Source organism: Labrus mixtus, chromosome 16 (assembly GCF_963584025.1).
Source record: "Labrus mixtus chromosome 16, fLabMix1.1, whole genome shotgun sequence".
NCBI lineage: Eukaryota > Metazoa > Chordata > Actinopteri > Labriformes > Labridae > Labrus > Labrus mixtus.
The window spans coordinates 7,560,264-7,576,829 of record NC_083627.1 but is presented as its reverse complement, the minus strand read 5'-3'; the positions used below and the strand labels follow the sequence as shown (position 1 = coordinate 7,576,829).

Genomic DNA, 16,566 nt, shown 5'->3' with positions numbered 1-16,566 from the left:
GTCGAAACTATTTATAATTCACCAAAAGTCACAAAATATTTTGTTATTTTAATATAACGTGAAGTGTACAGTATAACAATATTAGCTGAGCTGTTTAAGTACATTTTCAGTTTTGACAAAAACACAAAATTGCCACTGTTGAGTAAGAAATAAGCTGAAATAGAATTTATACTTTTTATTTAGTTTTTGTTCTCGTTTACAAAAAGAATGTCACAGCACACCCATGCATTGTGTCAGCCGGCCTGAGACCCCGCTGAGGAGAGGTGTGCATGTTGAAGCCCAGTCGTATGAAGTTGCTGTGCTGAATGTATTTTATTTTACACAGATGGTGTGATAATACATCTGCTCCAGTTGGCAAGGAAGTTCTTGGTCTTCGTCTCATCCACACACAGCACAACGCAGAGACATTTCCACACACTGAGTGTCAAGACCATAGACTGTAAAAATAAAGACAGACCGGCTACAAGTGCATGGTGTGACTTGGTGTGGTGGTCTGTCTTTCTTTTTACAGAATATAAACTCTGTTCAGCCTCATAAGAAACTTGAATTATCAAAGGATTCAAGAATTAGTTTCCAAAATGTGTTTTTCTGCCGCTGCCAGAGAAATGTTGTCTTCTGGCGCCCCCTCGTGGCTAAAACCTTTAAAAACATAAAATATTTAAAGTTATTGTTTAGTGATCAGTGTGAGTGTCAGAGGATCCTCAGAATAAAACAAACACTCGTGTTAATAATCAGTGAATAACTTTATTTATATATTCAACGGTCATGTTTACAATTATTAATAAAATCAGAATAAAGCACAAAAAGAATAAAAGAGTTAATAAAGTTAGAGTTAAAACAAAGGTTGTTGAGATTCATTATTTTGGGGTATTTTTTCTTTTGTATGGACAACAGGAAGTTACTGCGGTAACAACCAATGGGGATCTAATGCACATTAATAAATACAAATAATTAATTCAAGTAAAAAAAATAAAAATTTACTAACTGTTAGGATAAGGAAAACCTGTAAGATGTACATGAAACAAAAAACGTATTACATAAATATTTTTATAATTGAGAGTAAAATAAGAATAAAAAGTATAAAATTAAACAAATAATCAGATAAATGATCAATCAATCAATTTGTATTTGTATAGCATCAACTCAACAAGTGTTATCTCGAGACACTTTACAAAAAAGCAGGTAAAAGACCTTACTCATTGTTATGTTACAAAGATCCGGCCTATCCATCATGAGCACTTTAGCAAAGCAGCAAAAGTTACAGTGGTAAGAAAAAAATGTCTTATTAAAACGCCGGATCCCCAGCTCAGGATGAAACAGCCTTCACAGGCCTAGACTGCGCCGGGCTTGGAAAGGGATAGGGGGAGAGATGGGATAAGATGCAGGAAGAGGGATAGATTATAAGATTTATGAAAAAGGAAAGTTTTAAGTCTATTCTTAAAAATACAGATTGTGTCTGCCTCCGGGACCCCGGCTGGTAGATGATTCCAAAGGAGAGGAGCCCGATAACTGAAGGCTCTTCCTCCCATAGTACATTTAGAGACTGTAGGTACCACGAGCAGGTCTGATAAATGAAGGCTCTACCTCCCATAGTACATTTACAGACTGTAGGTACCACGAGCAGACCCGCATTCTGGGACCGTAATGTTCTCGAGGGACAGTACGGCACTAGTAGCTCCTTCAGATAAGATGGTGCCTGGCCATTCAGAGCTTTGTAAGTGAGAAGAAGGATTTTAAATTCTATTCTAGACTGTATAGGGAGCCAGTGCAGAGAAGACACAGGAGTAATGTGGTCCCTTTTCCTCATCAGTCAGTACACGAGCTGCAGCATTCTGGACTAGTTGAAGAGTCTTTAGAGACTTACCAGAGCACCCTGACAAAAGAGAATTACAATTATCCAACATGGAGGTAACAAATGCATGAACTAGTTTTTCTGCATCACTTTGAGACAGGATATTCCTGATCTTAGATATATTATGAAGGTGAAAATAGGCTGTCCTTGAAATTTGATTGATGTGAGAGTTAAAGGAAACGTCTTGATCAAATAGAACTCCTAGATTCCTAACAGTGGTGCTAGATGCCAGACTGGTGTCATTAAGGACAGTCACATCACTAGAAAAAGTCTCTCTGAGGTTTTTAGGGCCTAGCACAATAACTTCAGTCTTCTCGGAGTTAAGTAGCAAAACATTTCTGGTCATCCAGGTCCTAACGTCCTTAAGTTTCTAGTTTACATGACTGACTGGTGCCATCAGGCTTTGATTCGATGATGAAAGCAGAAAGTTAGTCATTGTCATTTAATTTAAAAAAAACATTTCATTATCATCATATAAGTGTATTATTTTATTTGTATTATTTTAGTCAATGCCTATTTTTGTGCTATTATGTTGTAAGTCCTGCAGCCCTGCTAAATTAATTAATTATTATTATTATTATGATCGTCATTCTTCTCATTCGGCCCTCTCAGTCACCTGAATCCTCTTCAATCCCCTGTGAATAATGAACTTGTAAATTTAAGATGAATAAGACTTCAGTGTGTGACTTTTTTTTTTTAGAGGTATTATGTGACGTCACAGGCGCCCCGCGCGCTGTCTGCAGTCTGTGTGGGACCTTGCAGACAGAAACTAGTCCGAGTCTCTGAGAGTGCTGCAGTGAGAGCAGCTCGTGAACACACCCTGCAGCATCCTGCAGACCATCCTCACACACGCGCACACGCAGAGTCCTCTGATACACACCTGCACTGACATCAGAGATAAACGGCTGCAGGTAAGTTCATCCGTTCACCGCTTTTTGTCCCGAGTAACCGGGACAGGACTTGAGGTGACATTGAGGTGTCATTGTTGAGGAGGAGAAGCCGTGACTTTGACTGATGCTGCTTTTATGCACGCGCAGTTTTTGGTGTAGTCGCTGCAGTGCTGCTGGGAGGGGGGGGGGGGGGGTGTTGTTGCTAAAAATGTAGCCCAGATGAGCCCGGCACGGATCGGCCTGAGTTTTGTTTTGGTGTTCTTGGAGCTGAGTCAGATGTGACTGCGGTCCATCAGCGCCTCCCCGCTCTGTGCTGCAGCTGTGGATGTTTTCAATAACCTCAAACATCTCAGTGGTTATACCTGAATGTCTCAGCTCGGTGTGTTACGTGCTTCCAGTAGAAATGCATGATAGAAACCTTTTTAGTGTCTCTGGCTGCAGACTGCTAATTCTGGAATATCCTGCAAGTCAGCACATTAATATTTCAAGCTCAGTCAGCATGATCTTTATGTCCTGTGAAGAAGCAGGAATATTCTGTTCTGCTGAATCATTCCTGCAGGTGAGGATTCAAAGTTATCCTTCAGAGCAGACACATGAGCAGCTTTAGATCAGAGCTGATGCAGTCTGTGTGGATGATGCTGCAAATGTTGAAGCACACACACACACACACACACACACACACACACACACACACACACACACACACACACACACACACACACACAGAGCTCCTTCTTCTCAGAGGGGCCTGCTCCCTTTCTCGACAAACAACATGATGATACTGTGGGACGGAGGTTCCCAAACGGTGGTATGTGGACCTCTGACGAGCCAGCTGTAAATGGCCTGAATCCCTTATGGAAACTTTTATTACACACTGACACATCCCAGGATCCCAGGAGGATGTATGTGTAACCCTGCTGGTAAAAACGGGTTAAAATAGTTATTGAAAGATTCATAAACAACATAATTATTGGCTTAGTTCATAATTGTCACTTGTTAACTTGTCTCAGTACTTGTAAGAGTGTTTCACATCATGTACATTTGTTTTGTCCTTGGTAAAAGGGTTTTGGGTTTTGTCAAAAAATGTTTTTCAAAATGTAAATTTGTCTCACTTTTGGAAAAGTGTTTCACACTTTGTAATTTTGTTTTGCACTTCCCAGCCACCGTAGGTACCAGTTCAAACACACAAACGTAGCGTGCACTCTGACCAAACTCTGACTTAAAGCAGAGCTGACCTCTGTATGAACTGGATTTACAGTTGACTCTAACTATTCTACAAGGACACCAAATACAAGGACAATTTATTTTAAGGGCCTAGATTGTTATTTCCATGTTTGTGTAAATGTAATGTAAAATTCTTATTTACTGGAACACATGGTTATTATGCTCACAACGTAGCTCCTCCAGAACCTAGAAAGACGTGCATTTATCCAGCAGATGGTTACATATACTCACTATAAGTGATGAAGCTGGTTACTTTGTCCACCACTGAAGTGTTCTGTGTCTCCATCAGCAGCACGATGGCTCAGAATGACAAAGACCCGATGCCTCCGGTGGGGAACCTCGCCCCGGGACAGCTGCAGAGTCTGCTCAAGATGGAGCCCAAGACTCTTGGAGTAAGTCTGTAAACCAACAGTTTATACCCTGACGTGTTAGGGATTCAAGCTTACCAATACATGCAAACATGTGTTCCACAGAAAGACACAGGAAGCCTTGTGGGTAATTAAAATCCCACATGGTCCAGGAGAACAACTGTGGGAAAAAATAGTTTTCTGATTCAAAGCGACTGATAATATTCCAGTGCTTTTATACACACACTCTTAATTAGTAACCGCGCTGATCTTACCTGCTGTTTCCCTTTTCAGGCGATCCAGGTGGTTATCGGGGGTCTGATTCTGTGTCTGAGTGCATCTGTGCTGCAGATCCATGAAGTCCACTTCACAGGAGACGTGGCCCTCTTCCTCATTGTGGTCATACAGGTGCTTTCTTATTTACTCAGCATTTTATTGAGATATAACTTAACCTAACACCGTTCTTTGATTTCTTCTAAATGCTAAATCTCAGTCAATGTTACTGTGACCCTCCAGGTGACGTTGTCTGGATCGGTGTTGATCCACAGCGGGAGGAGACCGACTCTGTTCTGGGTGAGTCTGAATCAAACCAGAACTCTGTGTTACTGTCAGGGATGTAGACTACTGCTCATAAACAATTAGGTCGATTCATTCAGGCGTCGTTGAAAAATACAATCTGCCGTTCTGTTTCTCCAAAGTACAAAGTGATATCTAGAACATAAAAAGGAGAATAAATGTTTTTTATTAGTATCAAGAAGAACCTTAAAGAACTTAAAATGTGTCCTGCAGCTGCTGAAAGTAGGTCTAACACTCATCAGCAGTCTGACTTTGTTACTAAATAGACAATTGTATCATCTGCATAAAGATGCACCAAGCTGTTGTTTCCAATAGAAAATAAAACAGAGCCTAAAACAGAGCCTTGTGGGACTCCATCTGAGATATCCATAAAGATTACACTGGGTGCTTTTTGCATTATAGTTCCTGCAGTGTTTCCCCTACCATTATATTGGGGGGGGCGGCCCGCCCCAACGGCACCCCCCGCCCCCCCTTGAAGGTCAAGTAAAAAAAAAATAATAATAATAATAATTTTTTTTTAAAGATTTCTTTTTGGGCTTTTTGGGCCTTTATTGTAGAGATAGGATAGTGGATAGAGTCGGAAATCAGGGAAAGAAGTCATTTAAGGATACCTTTCCGATAGAAAAGGACAGCTGTCATTAAAAGTAACGCATGAACACCAAGATTCCTTCAAGTGTTTGTGTCGGCGTGGAAACACTGTCCTGCACCATCCAACGGTCTTATCCTGATACCAATGTCAAGAGTTTTCACTGGGGAAAAAATCATGTCAAAAAGTCACTTCAGAGGAGTGAAAGTAGAAAAATAAAAAATTCAATGCAGGTGTGTTGTTTGCTGTTTTTCTTCAGGTGAAATGCGTCCTGATCCTTCATCTCATCAGTGCGGCGTTCGCCACAGCTGCTCTGGGTCTGATGTCCAAACACCTGCCCTACCGCCAGGACTCGTACCACTGTGAACACTGCCGCAAGCTTGAGCTGCATGCCGTGGTAATGCCCCTAAAACATGTTTATTAGATTTATCATTGGATTTGATGTATTAGCTCTAAGTTGCGCCGAAAGGAAAGGCTGTTTCAAAGCAGTTTAAAGGTTACTGATTACGACTTTTACATCAACAGCAAAACACTGGATTACATCTTTAAATATGAACCTGGGCAAAAACTGAAATGAAAGCTTATTGATTTAACAACAAGACGAAATCTGTGCCAGAAAATTCTGTTTTGGGCTGAAAGTAATCGATTTGTTTCGATATGAGTCTTGTCTGGTGCAAGACTGAAACAATGTTTGCAGGAGAGAATATGTTCCTACTTATGTAACAACAATCTGTTTACATGTTTAGCTGCAGTGTTCAGGTTTTAGTTTTTAGTTTTTTTTTAATCATTTGACTTCTCAATAGAGAAATTAACTTCCTCAAAGTTTTGCTAAATAACAGAAATATATATTTAAAAAAAATGGGTTTACCAATTATTCTAGGAATTTTTCCAAACAGCAGGAAAAAAGGAGCAAGCGTTAAATCATTCCCTTGAAGCCAGACTCTACTGAAAACACTTCTACAACGTAGAACATGGAAGTTGCTGGTCTGCTGCTACCTCAGCATGACTTCCATGTTACTAGAGCAACTTCAAACAGATGAACACAACTCTTAAAGGGATACTTCACCCATTTGCATTAAGCTTTGTATTATTAGAAACCTGGTAGTATTTTTGAATGGTCGTGCATCCCGCCCTCATTTTCTCCTGAGATGGGAAATCTTTTTAAGTCTGGAAAGGAGTTTCCGATGACGCAAAAGTCGTCATTTTGCGTCACTGGAAGCTGTTGCAGTTAGCGGGGTGAAACTACAGCGCTAGTTCCTCATATTTTCCACCACTGAAGCTACAGACCAATCACAGATCAGTTTTATCAGACGTTTGCAATCTGCAAACTCACCACTAGAGGCCACTAACCTCCACATACTGCTCCTTAAATTGTCTGCAATGCTTTTCACTGCGGTGTACTATTTGATATTTTAATTCACATTCCCTTTATACAGTGACATAAACACTATTTCCTTATGATAAGTTATGATACTTCATCTTTTATCATACGTTATATGATAAAAAATGAATCCTTTACCTTCATAAAAGTTATTTTTAATTATTAACTGATGCTGAAGTAGAACATACAGCCCATCTACAGCCCTAAAGACAAAGAAAAACATCGAATTCTCACATTTAACGAGCTGTAACCAGAAACATGTTTACATTTTTGCTTTACAAAATGATCGAAACTTTTAAATGAACATCAGAAATGTCGGTGTTTGTTATCATTTGACTAATCACTGCAGCACCAATTGGAGGCAATTGAATGAATTCACAATTGACACTTGATGTTATGAAGAAACAGACTCCATGTTTCTTTGTCTGTTCACTGCAGCAACATTGTTTCAGGAAATGCACCGGGCTGATCGAGCAAAAGTGTAAAGTAAGTGACTATATAACTATACTTTGGTGTGATAGGTTCACTGTTTGTAGAATCAGCAGAGTCACATCATCAAACCCTGTGTGAGTTCGGTGTGAGTTCTCCTCCTGCGTTCTCACCGGGGCTTTCTCGATGATTTCTCCTCCAGCTGTTGATCGACGGGATCCTGGGGACGCTGGTGATCTTCCTGGTCCTGGAGCTGCTCATCTGCATCACCGCCATGCTGTTTGGACTCAGTGTCCTCGCCGCTGGTGGAACAAGGGTGAGCTCTGATACCTGACAGATTCATCTGACATTTGACCTCTAGGGGCAGCAGAGTACCAAGCGGTGTCTTCACACTGTTTCCTTTCTGTTTTCTTTGATTTGCTGATATCTTTGATTTAACTTGATTTTTAGGAGTTTAGTAAAAGCGTAAGATAAACCTTATTCTTACCAAATGATGTGTCTGTGTATGTGTGTGTGTGTCCCGTAGAGTCCAAGCCAGAGACCTGTCTACCCACAGAGTCGCCCCCCACCTGTCCCAGCTGTTGAGGCTGCTCCAGCTGTTTATGTTGCTCCAGCTGCAGCCGAGCCATGTCAGGTATGAAGAACGTAGTCTTTACATTCTGAGGATGTTTCCTGATACTTTATGAGTTTCTTTTGTTGCTGATTCATCGAGAGAGGATCATGAATGAATCGGTAGATGACTGCTGGGCGCCCCTTTTGGAAAACTCCTTCCAGTGTGACGCCATTGTGCGACGCTGTCACTTTTGTTTTTCATGCGATCATAACGTAGCCAAACTAGCGCTGGTGCTAACGTTGCTAACTGGACTTTTCACACGCTCACACATCACTCTTCTCTGTCAGCAGGTCGAGGTGGTTGTGACTGAACCAGACTCAGATCAGGTGGAGGACATCTCGACTCCACCCACTGAACCTCAGGTGGAGCCCATAGAATCCTCAGTTCCCTGAACTCAACACACACACACACACACACACACACACCCTGCTCGCTGTGGTGTCATGTCATGTCAGTGGAGATATGGAGGTCACTTCCCCATATTTACACAGCGGCCATTTTCCTCTGATAACCCAGCGTGACACGGTGTCCTGGCCGACCAACAGCTGGTACGACCTACATAGAACATACTGGCCAACAAAACATTTAATGAAGCAGTTCCTTTACCTGCGCAAAGATTTCAGGAAGATTTTACTGTCCGTCTCCCATCCATGTGTCATGCGAAAAATAAACTCCTCACATGTGGTCTTAAATTAATGTTTACTTGCAACCCAGAGTTTTGTGAAGTCAAAAAGCCAAAAAGCTCGCGAACCACTGCTCTACCGTGATACTCCAGTATGTGACGTCAGAGGAAAATGGCCGCTACATGAATATGACCATTTGGAGAAAAAAAAACATGTCAGCCTCCTGCTTGTCACTGATTGGCTCGTGGAAAATCTCAACTGACAATACACCTGCTGATGGCAGCAGCTCGAAGGTCGAAACAAAAAACAAGAATGTGTCAAAATAAAAGTTTCCTTCCCGTTTTTTTTTTCTCTCCTCACATGACATGAACACAGCGACGGATGTAAAGAAAAGTATACAGATCAGTGTTACTGAACATGTTTCATTTATTCTTCCACTATAAAAAAAAAGAGTAGTCAGAGATATTACAGTAACAGAGACAGCCACAGGAAATGACAGATCCCTGTCACAGTGAGCGTATGTTGGATGGATTCACTTTTACTGTGTGCACAGTTTGTATTCTGTAGTCTGAAGGCAGATTTAATACTGGTGCTGTTTGACCTCTCAGATGTCTTCTTCCTCTACGGCCTAAAACACACGTGACTGTTGAAACGACTTTTTATTGTTCTCGTTCGGTTTTAAAACTACGGAAGCCCGGAGCAGACATTCACCCATACATTTTATTTACTGCGTTTTCCCCTGATAATGAGCAAATTCAGTTTTCTAGAGTTCTGTGTATATTTTCCCTGTCATTTAAAAAAAAAAAACGAATTTTCTTATTATATCAGATTAAATTATCTTATTAGCTCAAGATATGAAGGCTGGTTTCCTTTCTATGAAAAATCTAAAAAGACATGCACATCCCTCAGTGGGTGCTTGATCCCAAAAACACCTGAACAGGTAAAAAGAAGCAAAGACCCACACAACGATGAGCTCCCATTTAGACAACATGCTCTTCCTCAGACTTCGGTGTGCGGCTCCTTTAAACCTATTCAGGTTTTTCTCTATATCAGAATTTGTTCTCATTATTGTATCTATATTATCTCACGGATGAACCGGGATGTACATTTTTAGTTTGTTAGCTTGATGCTAACACATAATGGAAAATGCCTTTAACTGGCTAACACAATTAGCATGGCGGTCAGAAGTAATTTTAACTTCTGAAACGATCTATTTTACTTAAAATAATTAACAAACATCATCACGTGTACTTATACTTACATGTTATACATTTTACTCGCTAATATCAACCTTCCTCTTTTAAATATTTTAAACTTATTCAAGAAAAATCGTATTCAGTGAAGGTCTATCCGTCTCCCTGTGGGGATTTGCGGTGCCGTAGCGCCCCCTATTGACCAGGTGTCACTGGCAGACCTACAGACCCTGCAGCCTTTTAAACAAGACGCTTCTATGATGGAAGTCAATGTGCTGGTGATGATCCTTCGTGTGATCAGACGAGTGTTTAACACTGTTCTCCTGTTCATTATCGTTTGTGTAAACCACGGGATGGCATGATGAACTGTCAGTGAATGTATTTTAATCACAGTGAATAAAGTTACTGAAGAGAAATCAAGATGTCGTGTGTCTGTGAGTGTCACCTTCAGTGTTACCAGTAGTCTGTTTCCTCACTAAACATGCAAACACAGAGAACACGTACAGGTTTATTCATTTACTTATTTAACCTCCTCTAGTCACGCCTATGAAAACCCTGAGGAGGCGATCTGTGTTCCAGGTCTGATCATTATTATTTACTCTGTTGTGTTCATGACTCAAGAAGAGGTGCAACCATTTCTTGTATTCTGGTCTTTTATGCCCCAATTTGTCTAGAAAATGTCTTTCAAGTTTTATTTGTGGAGGTTTTTTGTGTCTTTATTTGAAAACAGGACAGTGGACGAAGTCTGAAATCAGGGAGAGTGAAAGCGGGGAATGATATGAAGGAAAGGAAGCAAGGATGGCTGATGTAGAAAGTTAGGAATCAGCACATTAACTTCTATCCAGCTCCATTAACGGTCACACACTGGACGCAGCTCATGTGCATGCAGAACGTCAGAGCGTTGACATAAATGATACGACAGATCAAATGGATCTTTGTAATCGCTTCGTTGCCCAGCAACCAACAGTTACTCCACGTGTTTCTGTGCTCTGATTGGTTGGAGTCATTTAGTCGTACATTGAGGATAACAACCCATTAAATGCTTTTCGTTGGATTCAGTCTGTTCTAAAGTTTTCACAATAGCAGATTGCTAAACTTTATTTTGATTCTAGTAAGTATCAGTTTCAACATTTCCCGTTTTGAGGAACTTCAAAAACAGGAGTCCTGGGCACCCCTATTGGATCATTTCTTGTTTTATTTATTACAAAAAATTGAAAACAAATTCTGCACATGGTCTTAATGGACAAATGAAATGATCAAACATTGGTACCAAAACCACTCCAAATTATTTGTACAATTTGGACAGACATCTCTCTCTCTGTCACTCAGGAGCTTTTGGTTTATAAACGACCAAAGATCTGAAGTTTTCCTTAATGTTTGACAGGACAGGACTACACACAGATCCGCCCCCTCTTGAGGACTTAAGCCTCACTTCATGGAGGGCGCGCTCTAGGCTACCGGCACCCTGACAAGCGTTGGTACTTTTGATTCTTTTAATCATTACAATAACATTTCACTCTTAAACACAGGGTACCGAAAAATATCTGAGTATCAAAACTTCTGACAACCTTAAGTGTGTTCTGAATAAATCATAAATATTTCTTGATGAGACTCATATGTTTGTATTCATTTTACACATTAGCAGGCTTCAATCCAACGTTTCATTACGTCCTTACAAAAATAATCCACACTGTGAACACGCCAGCAGACAGCCGATCGTCCCCATGAGGGGGTATAGTCTGAAGAGTCCGGTCTCAGCAGGAGATCGGTTCCGGCAGACTGGATTCCATAAAATCCTGTTCTTCAGAGAACTCCTGAGGCTGCCAGTGACAGTCGATCAGAGCGTCGTAAAGTTCCTCACTGAGCTCCATGAACTTCCTGTTTGCCTCCACCACGTCCAGCTCCGGACTGGGATCTGCAGCCAAGACACAAAGTTAGACGATACTGCACAGATCGGACTGTATGCAGAATAAAAACACATGCCAACTACATACATGTATGCAGAGTGGAAGTATTTTTCACTCTGGAGCCTATGTGGGCTTCAAATGACTTTCCCCGTTTCAACCAAGCGGTCCGGTTCATTTATTGGCATTTCTAGAGTCAACAGTTGGGTAAAGTACCAAATTGACCGACCCGTACAGTCACATTTTTTTCTACCCTTCTGTGGAGTCAGGCGTCTTTGACGAGTGAAAATCTAACTGACATACTAAAGGTTAACATTGAAACTGTGAACACTGTGAACTTGAACACTTGCCTTCAATCCCGTCATCCTGCACAGGTTCAGTTTCAGCTTCAGTTTCCTGAAAAGATAAATTGTGTTAGAAAGGTTCATGTGTGTTAACGCTGACTGTGTGACAGGTGTAAACACAGAGAGGTCTTACCTGGGCAGCATACTGTGAGTAATCATACTGCGGGTAGTTGTAACCGTACCCCGCTCCGTTCTGGTCGTAGCCCCAGGAGTTGTAGTAGCCGGGGTAGGCCTGCTGCTGGTACTGGTTGTACTGGTTGTAGTGGTCGTAGTTGTATTTGTAAGAGGAGCCGGGCTGCCACGATTTGTTTTCTGACTGCTGCTGACGGTTCCTTAAACTCAGGAGAAGGACACAACGCTCAGCAACAACAGACTTGTGAGGAATATAGAAACGATAATTTTCTAGTTCACGAGTTGAAAACAGCTTGAGCGGAACTCACTTGTTTGCAGCCAGACTGAGTCTCAGAGGTTTGCTCCCCAGACCCATAGCGCCCTGACACTCCTCCAGTGCTCGCTTCTGCAGCCGCTCGTCTGGGAACTGAACAAATCCACAACCCCTACAGACACACACACACGGCTTAGATCATTGCAAACTCTCAAACCAGCACAATCAACGTCAGCTCCAACCGAACAAGATCACTTTAATTTTCTACCTCACAATCAATTCAAGATTTCTTACAGTTTGATGTTTTTAATTCCGCAGCTGTCTCTTTGGATACCACATGTTTGAAATCACTACAAACTATTATTTTAATGATCAAAAGTTTCATAAAGTACCAGAGCTTTAAAAACAACAGATCTAGTGTCATATTTTTAACCAAAAGCTGCTGCGAGAAAAAGAGAGAGAGTCCTGTTTAAACCGACAAATATATTAGAAATATCTTGGTACTGAAAAGTTGACAACTTCTTTGATTAATGTGGACCGTGTGCGGGAGTTTGCCTTCATGTTTTGGTGGATAAAAACAAGAAACATACAAACATTGGTTGTCTGAGACCCCCGTCTTTGACACTGTGGTATCACAGCAGGCTATATCTTATGTGTAAATTCTGGTATCGTGTTAACCCTTCATTGCATGCTGATGACGTGTTTATACTCACTTGGAGTTGCCCATGGTGTCCAGCACCACTTTGCCCCCCCGACAGGAGGGGTAACGGTTGTAGAAGAACTCATAGAGCATCCCATCGTCCACCTCTGGAGTCAGATCTCCCACAAACAGAGAGTACATCTGACTGTGAGGACAGCAACAGACACAGTCACATGACGCACATTTTAATCATTGACATCATATTCATGTGTGATTCCATCTTCACTCACCCGCTGTCCTGTTTCCCAAACGTGGCTCGGTTTAACTTGAACCTCGTGGGCTGTAAGAGAGAGGCTTTCATTACAAAATCCACGGTGTCTTTCCTCCAAACATGTCTGCTTTGAATATTTAATGTGTTCTTACCGGACTGGCTCCGGGTAAAGCTTTCCCGTTGATCTTTCGTAGACACCTCTCGGCCGTGGCCTCGTCCGTCATCTCCACGAAGCAGTAGCCCAGGGCCCCCCTGGGTGATGACACACTGTTTAACGTCAGAATGACAATCTGCTACACACACACCTGCAGATTTAACACTTACCCTGTCATCTTGTTTCGTATGATCCGCACATTCACCACCTGCTCGCCCATGGTGGAAAATGCTCTGGTGACGAACTTCTCGTCCATGTAGGTCTCCAGCTGCACAGAAACACAGAGGTCATTGAGTAACTGTACAGCTGGCTTTTCTATTCCTGCTCATGAGTATGGGAGACGTTTAGATAAAACAGGTTTTAGTGTCATCAAAACAGGAATCAAAGACCGCCATGATTCTACAATTCACTTAGCAGACGCTTTTATCCAAAGTGACGTACATCAGAGAGTAAGTACAACACAAGCAAGGATCTAGAAAAAAGGGAACAATGTCAGTAAGAGCAAACGATCAGCTTTGAGTCTGATTGGACACACAGGTGCTGACAGGAAGTGACCAGAGGCAAAGCACAACATTGACGGCAGTTCTTGAGAGCTCTAATCAGTATAGAAACCATCTTATAAGTCGTCGTTATCAAACAAAAACAATCGTCACAACCATCATCATCATCAATAATATGGAGACCATCATCATTAAGTTAGTAGGTATTCATGAAAGAGCTGGGTCTTTTTCTTAAAAGGTGCAGAGGGTTTAAAACATGATACAATCTGTTATTTTAATGATCAATAGAACAAAAACTAGAAAGCTATTTTAGAAACTACAGATCTGCAGCATTTTCGTGCAATTTAGAGAATATGTTTTCATTTTTATCAATTACAAAATATCTGGTGCATAGGTGTTCTTTTTTTGTTGCCGTAGTATAAATACAGATATGGAATCTTTTTCAACTTTAACGTTATTAAAGTTTAAACTCTTAACTTGTGAGAAACCTTGTCTTCTCAGAAACAGCTGAAATGTCTCCAACGTGTTTGTGTAGTTCAGACTTAACTCTCTGACTGCGTCGTATCTCAGAATTTAAAATGTTTACATCCTAATGAGGCCTAAACATGTGTTTCTTCACTGATAAATAATCATATTTAACCAGGGTTTATGTGTTCCCGCTGCTCTATACAAACAAAGAGACGTTAAAGTGACGGTGTTTTGTTTTTTTAATCCATTCAAACAACGTATGAAGCTAATGTGGAGCTAGCTGAATTTGCTCCGCAGCAACATTAGGCTAGCTAATTAAATCGCAGTAAAAAAAAGTTAAAAAGTGAAACATTTACTCACGTTTCCCATCCATAACGTGCTCATGGTGCCGCTGAAGATGAGAACAATAATATAATGTGTTTAAACACGGTCTGTAAATCTGAATTAAGCGGAATCTTCAGTCACACATGCACATGCTAACTCTTTGCGCACTACTAGAGGAAGAACTCTAACATTACGTGCTGCGTCACCCAACCGGAAGTACTACGTAATTGCGTCACAAGTTACGTAGCGTACACTTTTTTTTTTGTAACTTTTTTTAGCCCACGTCAACCGTTGTTGAAATCGGTTTTATTTACAGTCTATGATTAAAACACTCACATTTTAAATTTAATTACTGATTTATTTAAAATTATTAATATTATTTAACAAAAATATATTGTTGTTCTTGATTATATTGTATTTTGTCATCTAAATGTCCTGCCTTGAGCAACTTACTTGTCCGACAGTTTAAATGCCTGTTTGTTAATTAAAATTGCTGAACCAAAGTTGTTAAAAAAAACAATAAAACACTGAATTCTCCTTTTTTATAACCTGTTATTAATCAGCATTTTTGTGATAATTATCTCATTTTAAATGGCAATTCAACTTTTTTTTCTTACTTGTTTGTTCCTGGTATTGACTGTAAACTATTGTTAAACAATATTGTTATATTATAAATTATAATTTATTATTATTATTATAATTATGATATAATAAAAATAATATAATAATAATTATAATAATAATTTATTATTATAATAATTAATATCATAATAAAAAATATTGTTATAAATAATTCAGTTTTGTGTAAAAATAACAAAAAGGAAACATCTCAACAATGTATATTCATTTCTGGAGAGGAATCCTTTATTCACCAGCTTCTTAAACTACCGTATAAACCTAAAGTAGTCTAACCTAAATCAAAGTTCTTACATTGAATATGTGCTTTAAATGTTGTGTTAAAGGTTTTTCATTATTTTTCCATCCCATTTATAACCACGAGGTCATTAACACCTCTCAGTGAAAGGTACATTTCTACAACACATTCCTGTTAATCACTTACAAAGCCCTGCGTCGCCTGGGACCTGCCTTCATTTCTGAGTGGTTACAGCCTTACTGTAGAGTCTGGCCTCTTCATCTGATCAGCTGATTCTTAGTCCCTGGCTCCCGATGTAAAAGCAGCTATAAACTCTCAGTTTCATGCTCTGTATTGAAACCATGTTAAATTGCATCGTCTCTAATTCACAAATAAATTCAGATTCAAGGTTGGATTTATTTCAGGGCTGTTGATCATCTCAAAAGGAGCCCTTTACATTGACCCCACAGAAGAAAGAGACAGAACATGCCTCATGTCCTTTGTTGACTTTATTACCTTGATGTCTTGAATTCAAAACGACTGAGCGGCTGTGGTTTAGTGGTAGAGTCGTTGTCTCCTAACAGGAAGCTCGAGGGTTCGATCCCCAGCTCCTGCAGCCACATGACCCTGGGCAAGACACTAAACACCAAGTTGCTCCCGCTGCTTTGTCTGCAGTGTGTGAATCTGTATGAATGGATGAGTTAATACTGATGGACACTTTACACAGCAGCCTCTACCATCAGGGTGTGAATGTGTAGGTGTGACCTGCAGTGTAAAAGCACTTTGAGTAGTCAGAAGACTTAGAAAATAAATATACAAGTCCATTTACCAAATTACTCTTAAATTTCAGGTGATATTTGTAGGTTTATAGGTTAGCTTCAGTGAGTTGTATTTTTGTCTCTCCAATCAGTAAAATGACAACAAAGCTTTGACTACTAAAAGTAAATCAGACTGGACGTCGGTGTCCTTAAAGGTGAAGTCGCCCTCATTACTTCTGATGGTGTCCGAG

General features: G+C 40.4%; 2 protein-coding genes across 8 annotated transcripts; one reads left to right on the top strand and one right to left on the bottom strand.

Annotated features, from left to right (window-relative positions):
* Positions 1 to 2,585: 2,585 nt before the first annotated feature.
* On the top strand, positions 2,586 to 8,554 carry si:dkey-81h8.1 (uncharacterized protein LOC100034657 homolog). 4 transcript variants are annotated; one of them, XM_061060098.1, is made up of 9 exons: positions 2,586 to 2,763; positions 4,259 to 4,358; positions 4,608 to 4,721; positions 4,830 to 4,886; positions 5,735 to 5,872; positions 7,295 to 7,342; positions 7,488 to 7,601; positions 7,812 to 7,919; positions 8,186 to 8,554. In XM_061060098.1, the coding sequence occupies exons 2-9, from the start codon at positions 4,263 to 4,265 to the stop codon at positions 8,288 to 8,290; spliced, it is 780 nt and encodes a 259-aa protein (XP_060916081.1). In that variant the 5' UTR covers positions 2,586 to 2,763; positions 4,259 to 4,262; the 3' UTR covers positions 8,291 to 8,554. The 4 variants fall into 4 exon arrangements, with proteins under 4 accessions (XP_060916081.1, XP_060916082.1, XP_060916080.1 ...); XM_061060099.1 differs by having other exon boundaries at positions 2,587 to 2,763; positions 4,256 to 4,358; positions 8,189 to 8,554; XM_061060097.1 differs by having other exon boundaries at positions 2,587 to 2,763; positions 4,256 to 4,358.
* A 2,352-nt stretch (positions 8,555 to 10,906) lies between these two features.
* LOC132991203 (tRNA selenocysteine 1-associated protein 1-like) lies at positions 10,907 to 14,906 on the bottom strand. Of its 4 annotated transcripts, none has more exons than XM_061059863.1 (9): positions 14,741 to 14,906; positions 13,583 to 13,680; positions 13,411 to 13,525; positions 13,278 to 13,327; positions 13,061 to 13,192; positions 12,403 to 12,519; positions 12,096 to 12,300; positions 11,969 to 12,014; positions 10,907 to 11,629 (listed from the first exon to the last, which is right to left on the bottom strand). In XM_061059863.1, exons 1-9 carry the CDS (start codon positions 14,762 to 14,764, stop codon positions 11,469 to 11,471), a joined length of 948 nt encoding a protein of 315 aa, XP_060915846.1. In that variant the 5' UTR covers positions 14,765 to 14,906; the 3' UTR covers positions 10,907 to 11,468. The 4 variants fall into 4 exon arrangements, with proteins under 4 accessions (XP_060915846.1, XP_060915847.1, XP_060915848.1 ...); XM_061059864.1 differs by having other exon boundaries at positions 12,096 to 12,294; XM_061059865.1 differs by having other exon boundaries at positions 13,411 to 13,510.
* Positions 14,907 to 16,566: the final 1,660 nt, after the last annotated feature.